Source organism: Cariama cristata, unplaced genomic scaffold (genome assembly GCF_000690535.1).
Source record: "Cariama cristata isolate BGI_N322 unplaced genomic scaffold, ASM69053v1 scaffold8394, whole genome shotgun sequence".
Lineage (NCBI taxonomy): Eukaryota > Metazoa > Chordata > Aves > Cariamiformes > Cariamidae > Cariama > Cariama cristata.
In genome coordinates, this window is record NW_009613650.1 from 70225 (window position 1) to 82086 (window position 11862).

The following is an 11862-nucleotide window of genomic DNA, read 5'->3' on the forward strand; positions in this document are numbered from 1 at the left end:
AGAGGCACAATAAAAGTATACAAAACAAAGGTAAGCTAGGGAAGATATAATAAGTTTTCTCTCTTTTATCTTGTATCTATGAGGAAACAGTATTAAACTTCAAGACGCTCCATGAAATCTGCAACTGGCCCATTTCAAAATAGTAAATGAAAGCACCATGTTTTCATTTTCAAATGATTTAGGCTGTGCTGAGAAATTAGAAAGACTCAAAGTGGAATTTCATCTTTATATGATGAAAATTTATATAACTAATGGTAAAACTCTTCATAGAATCTAAACTGTCAGGATTCACTGCTGTCATGCTATCGAGGATTAGGAGGACATCTTCTTAGAGATCTTCTATATTTACTACACAGCTTCTTCCAAGGATTCTGATCCTGATAACCGACAGAAAAAGGCCACTGGAACAAAAGGCTATGATTTTGATCCATCACTTCAATATTACTATACAATGTCTTCTAAAAAAGGATACTGAAGAGATAAATCAGACTGTGTATGACAGCAACTAGTTAAACACTATGTTAACTCTGATTTCAAATTTCAAAGGCTATCCAAATTTATGGTGACTGTTTCACAGTCAGAATCCAGAGTAATAAAACCTTCAAATAGCGATTTCCCCTTTTTGCATTCACTCTTGCAGTGCTAGCCTAACTCTCCAAACTCCTTTTAGATTTTATTATTGGTGCTCATTTTGCTGGATATCAAGACAAATTAGTGAGTTCGAATTGTGGAGATCTGTTGAGAGCTTTTGATTTTAGGGCAGAATCAATTATTGCTGAGCATACTGCTCCAGCTCTGACAAGAGGGTTAAGTGGCTTGATTCATATTCGCATTCAAGGAGCGCTCATATACAAAAAGGTAAGTAGTGGAGACTGTCTAGCAGAGACAGGGAGAAAGGACGTGCATGTCTCCTAGTTTTGTAATCTACTCATCAGATGAAGCAAATTCCTAGTGCGTGCACACACGAGCACAAGCAGCATAAAGATTGTCCTTTTGCTTTTTAGGCACATTGCTATATCAGTGCCTGAGACTTAGGGCTTCACAGGTCTGATTTTCACTAAATCTCCCAGAGATGTACAGGATTCTAACACTTTTCATTGTACATGACTGTTAATATGCATAAATTCTTATGTATGAAAATTCTAATTATGCAATTAATTGATCACTTCCACTTTTGAAAATTATGCATAATATACCTGTTAAATTGAGGACTGATATGGAAAAAAAAGAAGATAAAGCAGAATTCATTGTATTTTAAAATGGTAAAAGTATATTCAATTGATTGCATGGGTCTTTTAATTTCTTTTTATTTTATTAAGAATGTCCCTTATACAATAATTATTTTGTTTCTTATATAGTGATTATTTTCTATCCCATAGTATATTAAAACATTTGCTAGCATATCATAGCTGGAAACTGTAAACCACACAATTAATTTTAAAAATAAGAAAACCCATCACTCCCCAAGTAACCCTATCAATCAGATTTTTTTCTTAATTCAGGTAAGATCTATTTCAAATTGTTCTCCATTCTGTAAGCATGAATACAATATTTTGCAAGACTTGATAGAAAAAGACTCCATTCAATCAAAGTTCCTCAGGAAGGCATATTCCCCAGTGAATTCGTCTTTTTTTGCCTCCTTGTCATTTATCCTGTATTTTATCTCTGGCATTCTAGAAGGCAAATATTTTTTAGAGCTTCTAAAACACCTCAGGCTATGCCTACAGCTGCAGAAATGTAACCATATGGTTCCTTAATTACTTAAATCACTATGTAAGGTCTATCTGCTAACATTCAAGATACAGTTCACTCTGGTGTTAGCCCAAGGGGACCCATCTGATGATAGTTTGAAACCTCATGACATTGGTATTGCTTGTTTTCTTTGTGCAGCATTTCCTTCACAGCTCTCTTAAAATATAAGGGTCATTTCTTAGACAGATACCTACTGACTGAAAACTGTGGAGTCTTCTCACTTGAAAACCTCCCTGTATTGTTACTGCTTACTGTATACCCCAGTCTTTCTTCCTTTTTGCAGTTTTGTAGATGATATAAAACTGGGAGGAGTGGCTGATCCACTGATGGCTGTGCTACCATTCAGAGAGAACTTGACAGGCTGGAGAAATGGGCCAAAAGTAACTTCATTAAGTTCAGCAAAGGGAAATAGTAAGTCCTGCAATTGCAGAGAAATAACCTCTAGCATCAGCAAAGGCTGGGGGCTGACTGGCTAGAAAGCAGCTTTGCAGGGAAGGACCTGGGGGCCCTGGTGAACAAATAGTTGAACATGAGCCAGCAATGTGCTCTTGTGGCAAGGTGAGCCAACATCATCCTGGGCTGCATTAGGCAGAATGTTTCCAGTAAGTCAAGGGAGGTGATCCTTACCCTCTACTTGACACTGGTGAAACACACCTGGAGTTCTGGATTCAAGTGACGAGCTCCCCAGTACAAGAGAGACATGGACATACTGGAGTGAGTTCAAATGAGGGCCATGAAAACAATTAAGCAGTTGGAGCATTTGAGCTAGGACTGCTCAGCCTGGAGAAGAGACGGCTCAGTGAAATCTTATCCATCTGTAAGGATACATGGATTTACTTGAGTAACGAGAATGGAGCCAGGCTCTTTTCAGACAGGCCACTGACAGGCCAAGAGGCAATGGGCACTAACTGAAACACAGAAAATTCCATTTAAACGTAAGAAAAGCTTTTTTTATGGTCACTGTGATCAAACACTGGAGCAAGTTGCCCAGAGATGCTGTGGAGTCTCCACCATTGGAGATTTTCATAACTTGATTGGACACAGCCCTGTGTCAGTGTCAGCCAGTGTCAGAATATTACAGTTTTGTAGTAAAACCAATGAGATTATAGTTTCTGACACAGTTTTTAAGAATCATCAGAGAATGTTCACCTTTATATATGCCGTTGTATCCTCCATGGACTTCACCAGAACTGGAGATTTCTTCAACATGAGCCCCTTGGTCAGACGTAAAGTATACAAGAGTTTTATCATTCAGATTATATTTCTCCAGCACATCTAGAACCTGCCCTAAAAAAAAAAAAAAAAAAAAAAAAAAAAAAAAAAAAAAAAAAGACAAAGAAAAAGAAAAAAAAGACCAGCTTTAATGTCTTAAAGTGGCTTTTTAATTAGCCTTGGCGCATATGAATATTCTTGTCCTTATGCCTTTTTAAGATCACTTTCCATATAAACATTATTATACACAGCAATTGTCACCATGCAGCAACAGTAGGGGACAATTACACAAGGCTTGTTGCAATCTGGACCATGTTTCAATTGCTGTAGAGTTTCTTGAAGTATGAAACGAGAAGATTTGTGCACATCCAAGAAAAGGGTTGATCCACAGAGAGCCAGTGACCTTTGGAAGCAGTTGCTCTCAACCAAGGAAACCACTCAGCAAGGAGATTCAAACCGCTGAGGATATCTGAAAGAGTCTCAGCACGCAGAATAGAGCTAACAGTTTGGGGGCAAAGCTTTGCTGCCTAGCAACCTATAGAGGCAGCATGGCAAAAATCTCTGTGTGAGTGTTAGAGTGACATTCTAAGAAAAAGAAAGGATGTTAATGTATGGCATTCCTCTGGAGACCACATGGTTTCATTATCAAACCTAATAATTAATCCCTAATTTCTCACCGTATAAGAACAGACGTCAACTAAACTCAAAAGGTGCAAAGTAATAAACACACACATATGCACGTATTTAAAAGAGGAATCCACATGGATATGCTCTGTAATTCTAAGGCACCACAGGCTCACGTTTCGTCTTCACAAAGGGCTCCTCACACTACCTTGGCGCTGTGGAGAGCCTTGCAGTGCACATAAATTACATTCAAACCTATTTCGATTGAGTTCTTTAAAGAGGGTTTCTATATGAATAAGTGAAGCCGCTCTTTGTAACTTGCTCCAGTGAATTTAATACTGATTAGGAATCTAAAATTATTGGTCCTGGAAACTGACCAAAGTATAAGAATATACTTCTTCACATCAGCCTGCAAATGAGCTTTAACCTTGTCCTTTAGGGATTTCAGAGCATATAAAGATAATTCTGTCTTCACAACCATTTTATCTTTATTCTTTTTATTTAAACATCCAAGCATGATCCGATTTGCACGTTAATTTTTATTTGTTCATCTGTCCACTAAGAATTAATTCATCAGCTGATGTCCAATTATTGTGTCAAAGAGGATGAGGTAAGAACTTTGAAATACAGACCCTTCCTTAATGATTTTCAGATCATCATTTCTGTTGCTATGTTCTTTTTATGGATAAGGAGTAGTTACCTTGCCTTATTGCTACAATTTCTACTTGTCTTTTAATGTTATAGCATTCTAAAACTGCCTTGTTAAAAAGGTTGACTGTCTTCATTTCTCACCGGCTCAAATGACTGGGTCATGAATAAAGGAACATAAGCAGTTAAATAAGCGATACCTGTTGGTCTTGTTTGTAAACTAGGAGCAAAAAAGAAATGTAAGAGTAGGAGAAATTGTTTATGTAAATTTTGAAACCTCGTGGGAGTTGAAATTTCCCAACAGAGCTGAGGAAAATCTGTTAAAAAGGCTGACATTTTAAAGTTGGTGGGTTGAGGGAAAATCATGCAGATCCATCTGACAAGCCATTTGCTTGCTGCAGCAGGTGGACTTAGTGCCAGAAAACAAAGAGGCAGTTTCCTATTGGCTTCTGAGATTGTTTGGAGAACGTACTTGCTAAGTAATTATAATACCCCTTGGAAAGGTGGCAATGATGACAAAAGTAGAGTATATAGACAAATTAGGACATTATGTGTGGGTATTCAGCCACGTGACCTCCAGAGTTCCCTTGCAACCTGTATCGATCTATGATTTTATGATTCTATGATAATAACAATAAACGGGATTGCACAAATACATGTGCAATGACACACATAAATACATTTTTTTACCTACACAGTTTTCCTTGATGAAATTAGATTTTCAAATTCATCCTGTATATAAAACAAAATGAAAATAAAACAAGAATTCCACTCAGTACATCACACTAAATGGTCTCCAGTGATCAGAGACATCTGCTGTCATTCAGTAATGGCCATTTTGATTTCCTAATTAATTTGGGAAAAAATGAGAAGCAATGAAAAATGTCTCGCTATCACAAATAATTAAATAAAGCAGTCATCATTATTATGATTTTTTTTTTTTTTTTTGAAACAAGGTTGAGTAGCTTGATTTGGCCTGGAAAAAAAAAAAAAAGTTTAAAAATTGTGACACTCAAATATTACCCACTTCAGGAAAAACACCCCAATAAAATGTATAGAAAGTGTCATCCAAAGCTTGTTGAACTCAATGGTAAAACTTCTATTTCCTTCATTTGGATTTTTAAACACAAAGAAGATTGGCTGCATTAGGGTTAATTAACAAATGCTAAAATCACAATTTATTTTAGCAACAACATTTTTCAGTACAGATGGACTAACAGTGGTCATTCAAATAACACTATTGTCAAAGAATGGCAATCACAATGCATTAACAGAAATGAAGCAAAACTTCCATTCCTATTTTCATCTTGAACACTGACACCTTCTAGAATGAAAACTATAAACAATAAAGTGTGTGCTACCATGAGATAAGCCCCATTAAAGTGCATTTGAATGATGTGGCTACTGGTAGCACAAGCAATACATTCACTTATTAGCATTTCTAAATGGTAACCGATACAGAAGAAAAAAAAAAAAATGTATTGTGGATCTCTAAGAACAGATATCTTTCACATGCAATATTGTATCAATTTTGGAAGTAAGTACTACAAAGTAGGCAAAATACATCCTTTACTGCTTCCTTATAACAATTTAATTTCTTTTTTTACTCTAACTCCTCCACTCTTAGTATTCCATAGATTCTTATTATTCTGTAGATTTCACAGAGCCTTTAGAATTAAGTTAAAATTTATGTATAAACATGCCCAGGCAGGCAATGCCATTTAATGAACAAGGAGGAGTTTCATCTAACCTATTTTAGTTGCCTTTGGAAGATGTGAATCACAACTGTAAAAAGGCCTGTTGACTGAAAAAAAGAAGACAGGCAACTAGCTCAAAACTAAATGCATTCATATTAGACATCAAGGACAGTAAGATGAATCCTACCCAAAGTGCCAGACAGGCAACTACACCAGCAACAGACTTTAATGAATGTAGTGAACAGATAAATGACATCTGAGTAAGAGAAGATGGTAAAACTGTATTGCTTCACCCATAAAATATGATTGGAAGGGTATCATATGTTATGCACTCTTGAATTACAAGAATGGGGCTTCAGCTGGCTTAGTATCCCCTTTGAGTCCCATTGCTGGTAGCAGAAAGCAATACAAATTTTAAAAAACTTTTTGGATGTAAAGACTTTATACGGAATATGAAACTGTAGGATAAATAAGCCAAAACACTGGGAAAACTGAAGCTCTGTTCAAGCAACAATAGCTTGCTATCCCCAGTGTAGGAAATTATCAATAAAAATGGAAGGATTTCTGATTGAAAAATGGAAGGATTTCACTTGAACGCTATGTTCTAAAAAATTAACAGCTGCATTGGTCTCTGTGGATGGTATCTTTTACATTTCTTCTGATTTGAACAGAACAGATTTGGAAAGACAACATTTCTGAACAACAAAATCTAACACTGAAGGAGCTGCATAATTTCTGAAGCTATTTAGCAACTAGAATTTCAGATCAAGTTTCTCCTACTGTTGCCATTCTAGGAATGTACACCCCAACACAGGTGGCTAACACTGTAACAGACAAAGGCAATAGATCATTGGACACTTCTATCATTTCTGTTTTTTAAGACACAAAACAGATTAATGACAGCATTAAAACATTACTTGTTTTAATTAGTACATCAATGTTCCAAAATTTGAGGAAAGTTTCCTCCAAAAGACACTGAGGGCTGCTCTTTACATTCTGCTTTCCACTTTTGCTTCAAGCTATGTTAAATTATAAAGAGTTGTTTCATTCTTAAAGTGAAAAATGCCAATTTCGATGGAGTGATAGTCATGTGAAAGTGACAAGAGCAACTGACTGTTCTTTCAAAGGAAACTGAGAGTGCCATGCCACCATTCAACTTATCTAACACACCATGAATGGTAGCTGAACCAACCTCTCTAATACTCAATGTAATTTCTGGAGTTTTGAACCATGTAAAACTCCTACTGTACTCATCTAAATTAATATATAGGGTTTATAAAAAATTACTTTATTTGAAAACAAGGTGCAAACATTGAAAAACAATAATATATTTACAAACAAGTGAGTGATTTGGAAAAATGTTCAAAGGTTTAGTGAAGAAAGCATATGAACAAATGCATTTGATTCTTAAATTATCTTACTGTCATTTGAAGTCAATAGGACAGAAATGTTATTTGTATTAATTTGAAATAATTCTGAGTCTTGCTGAAATTATGCATAGAATGCTCTACAATACAGAATACCCCTGTGTAATCTAGACATTAGGACAAAATAGCCTCTCTGTTCGTGAGGAAAGCTTTAAAGCAGCTTGCCAGATTGGAAGAAACAACAGGATTCAGAAGGAGGGTTAAGGATATGTCTTAGGACAAGTCAGTGCACTACAAAGGGAATTCCTGTAAGTATACATTCTTTTCCCAGACTTTCACATGCCTCTGCTGTATCCAGAAGGTTACAGTAAGCTCAAGACAATTATTCGACAAAGAGTGATCTGGGAAGATCAGCCATCACATTTCTGCCTAGAACAGGCAGTTTTGTTTTGGGGATTTTTTTTTTTATGTGCTGTTTCAGAATTCCCTACTGATACTAATGTTTGTTTTTGAACAGCATGACTAACCAGAATCACAACTAACTTGTGAGCTGAAGGGGTTCACCTTTGTGAGTGACAAGCCAGGACTGCTTCGAATACATGCATAAACTCCTACAAATTAACCCTACATGCATAAGTATCTGGAAGCCTACATTTCTCCCAGAAAAGTTATTGATGCTATTCAACTATATAGCCACTACATAGTAAACCTCTTGGGACCTTTTTCCTGCTACAGGAGTTTAATTAAGGTAATTCCACAGTTCATCATCTCTTCAGGGCTCAAAGGCTAAGATTTTCACCTTATGAAAATTTAATGTTGCAACTTCTGCACATCATCATTCACAAGCTAATAATCATTTTAGTCTCTATGTTGATTTTGTGTGATGAAAAAAGATACTTTATTCTTTAATGCACTGATCTGATTACAAAATGCACTGACTAAAACCTTTGTATAAAAACAAGCTTAGCAACTAAGACCAAGACATCCCTATCTTAATTTTAGCTTTTGTACATTTCAAGTTATAAATATGCATATGTTTCTGTGGTATGCTCAGAGTCATCCAGTTTCCCCTTGACAAATATGTAAATCAGTTTGTCTCTGCAGTGGGGAAGTAATTATCACTTTCAGACCTAGTCATCGAGCACAACAACACTTGAGGTAAAGATGGAAAATAATAAAACCATTGACAGCAACACAAGAGGCGGTTGCACATATGGTGAACAGGACATAAACTCTGCATGCAACTGGTTTAACATTCAGAGCTAGAACACAACCGTTGGAAAGGGGAAATTCTGGGACAAAGCAATAGGTTGATGTTACGGCACATTATCTAGCCAGTCAACAGAAGACATCCACCTAAGAAGACGAGTGATTCTGCATAAGGGGAGCATTAGGATATGAACCTCAAAGGTGAGAATGAATAAGTTAGTATAGCTGTTTGACTAGAACAGAAAATAAATGCATAACTAATTATAAAATGGACAATAATTCCTGCAGGAAGAAAGTGGAGCATAGATTCAGTGGAAAGTCTTGAATCAGCCCTACAGTGCTACCATTATTTTTAAGTTATGGTATGTAAACAGACCATACAATGAAGTCTTCTCCAAAGTACAAAGCTGGAGTCTCAAACATGCTAAGTTCCCACTACGATAGGTTAGTGGGATCTTCAGTGTCAACAGGACATTCTGCCAAACAAGTAACCTCTGTTTCTGAAAAAGCACGTCTATATTAGTGTTTTAATTCAGATCAGGAGTGCCTATTTACAGTAAATCCAGCCATGGACAGTTAACATATTTCCGTTTGCAAAGCAAAGCTGTCTTGGATTTTGTGACCTGGATTCCTTTCCAATTAAACTAAACTTGAGGATGGACTCCAGGAATGCATCTAAGGCACTCGCACTACTGATGGGCATTCAGTCTACGGGACCTCAGTAGAGCTGGTCTGACGTGGATTTCCTGTCTTTGCTGGTGTGCTGACAGTCTCCACCTCGGAGACAGTTCAGATCTGCCACTGTTGGCAGTTCAAAACATGGTAGGATTGATGAATCCTACACTGAAACTCTGGTGCTAGCACAGAGTATCTGTGCATATTGCAGATACATAGAGGGTGGGATTTACATACAGTGTACACATGTATTTCTGACATAGGTATTATAAACATTTTCTAAAGTCAATGAAGCAAACAAAGCATTTTCATACACAGCTTACCTACCTTAAGATGAATGAGTTTGGCCCCAAAAATCCTGAATTCTTTTCACAATGAAGTAAGGTGAGTCAATTGCCCCACATTTAACTACCTACAATTACCATTCAAATCAGTGGTTGTTAGGTCCAGATAGCCATCAAACACTTTCCTGTTGGATTCCCCTCCACTCAGGGTGAGACAAGTAAAATCAGTGTAAGCGCTTGGAGTCTTTTTAAAAAAAACAAAGCAACTTTGGTGTGAGGTCAGCTAAGCTATCAGTGTGAATTTACTTTCTGTTTGGATTTGGATTGCCATGTAATTGTAAAGTTGTAATTGGTTTGTGACTGTTTACACAGTCTTGTAAGTATAATGTGTCTTTCAGACCCTCAGGATAAATTTTCAACATAGTGCGCAGCAGATGAGGTATGCGCTGCTGAGCAGCTATGAACAAATCAACCAAATTTTGACTTATAATTACGCATAAGTTTTTCCTAGAGACGAGTACCACACCTCTTATTTTTTTATTCATATAGAGTTCAAATTATTTTGTAAATGTGAAAATTGGAATCATACTTTAGATATATATAAATACATGTGGATAATAAAGCACAGAGTTAAGATACAGTTATGAAAGTTGGGAAGGCCTGTAAGTATAGCTGCAATATAGACAATGCAGGATGGAAAGGTTTTCATATTTACATCAGTACTATCAACACTAATGATGAATCATTAAAGATCAAAAGTATAACTATTCAGTGGCTATCTCCTTATTAATTTTATCACAGTTGAAATTGTATTTAATAAAAATTATTAAAATGAAACAAACACACTGACAAATACTTCGAATTTTTCAGAAAAGTGCAGAACATTAAAATGTGGGGTTAAATTCCTTGTCTTGTTTTAAATTCTTCATTTTATAATAATAATAATTGCTAATTATTATTATAATAATTCTTATTATTATTCATTGAAATTCACTTTTAGACCTTACATCTGTTGAACACAAGGCTATGTATTACTAATGTAAATCTTAATTTTTAGCCTGCTTAAAATGCTAAAATATGAGAGATGGTCATGCAATTTTAGGAGGGTCCATTGAATCTGCATTTTGCATGACAGCTGTGATTACTTTTTGGGTAAATTTGCATCTTCATTCTGCACACATCTGAGAATAAGATGCCATTTCACACATACGGCTAAGATGCATAATGCAAAAGATGCTGTCTAGTTCCCCACTTTGAGGTCTCCCATGTTTTCTTTCAAATTTTGGAAGAGATTTCTTCAGGTAGGACCCAGGCAAACTGTAATGACAACCGAAGGATGCTATTCATTTTTGAATTAAGCCTGTCAGGTGAAGTTAAGGCTTCAGCTATTTGATCATTCCAATATATGCTGATGGTGATTCATTCAATAATTGTGGAGTGATAAAAGAAAATCTTCTCTATATCTTCAAAGGTTTAAACATTTATTAATGTCACACTCAGTTTTAAACTGAATATGTATATGCTCTTAGATCCAAATATATAATGCCAACATTTTGCTAGACTAAAGTATGAAGGATTATGAAGAATTTGAAACAGGGCAAGTAATTTAACCCCACATTTTAATGCTCTGCACTTTTCTAAAAATTTCAAAGTATTTGTCAGTGTGTTTGTTTCATTTTTATAACTTTTATTAAATAAAATTGGAACTGTGATAAAACTGGTTAACTTTAGTGCCTAAGCATTTCTTGTCTTTAAAAGCTAAACTTTTTAATCTTTGCTGAATTTGGGAGCAGGCTTTAAATATTTGCTATAATTCAAATACCATAAAGTCATGAGTTTTATCAAGATCGAATTAGTATTCCTCAGGAAATCTTAATTATTTTAATTTCCTAGTTTTCGGATTTTAATTGTGCAAATCTAATCTTACGTGAAAGTAGCTGTGCATTAACTCATCCCCAAAACACAAGATGCCATTTTTTTTCCCTTGGCATGAGCATCGCCATGCACACTTGCTAATTCACTTGCTTCTCTAATTGCTTTTGGGCAATTGTGGGTGTTGACTCTCTCTGGATGTCAGGTACCCACCAAAGCCCCTCTATCACTCCCCTCCTCAGCTGGACAGAGGAGAGAAAATACCACAAAAGGCTTATGGGTTGAGATAAGGACAGGGAGAGATCACTCACCAATTACCTTCATGGGCAAAACAGACTTGACTTGGGGAAATCAGTTCCATTTACTACCAATCAAATCAGAGTAGCATAATGAGAAAGAAAAACTAGATCTTAAAACACCTTCCACCCACCCCTTCCTTCTTCCTGGGCTTAACTTCACTCCCAAATTCTCTCCCTCCTCCCCTCCAGTGGTACAGGGAGACCGGGAATGGGGGTTGGGGTC

The 11862-nt window shown here is 36.2% G+C and overlaps 1 protein-coding gene across 1 annotated transcript in view; it reads right to left on the bottom strand.

Moving 5' to 3' along the window:
- Positions 1-3039, bottom strand: part of LOC104160868 (steryl-sulfatase-like) — a gene marked incomplete at its 5' end in the record, with an annotated part of 40093 nt that extends 37054 nt beyond the window's left edge. Inside the window, one exon of the mRNA XM_009699111.1 lies at positions 2902-3039. Within this exon, the coding sequence (XP_009697413.1) occupies positions 2902-3039 (138 nt within the window). The remainder of the gene's footprint in view (positions 1-2901) is intronic.
- Between the last annotated feature and the right edge of the window lie 8823 nt (positions 3040-11862).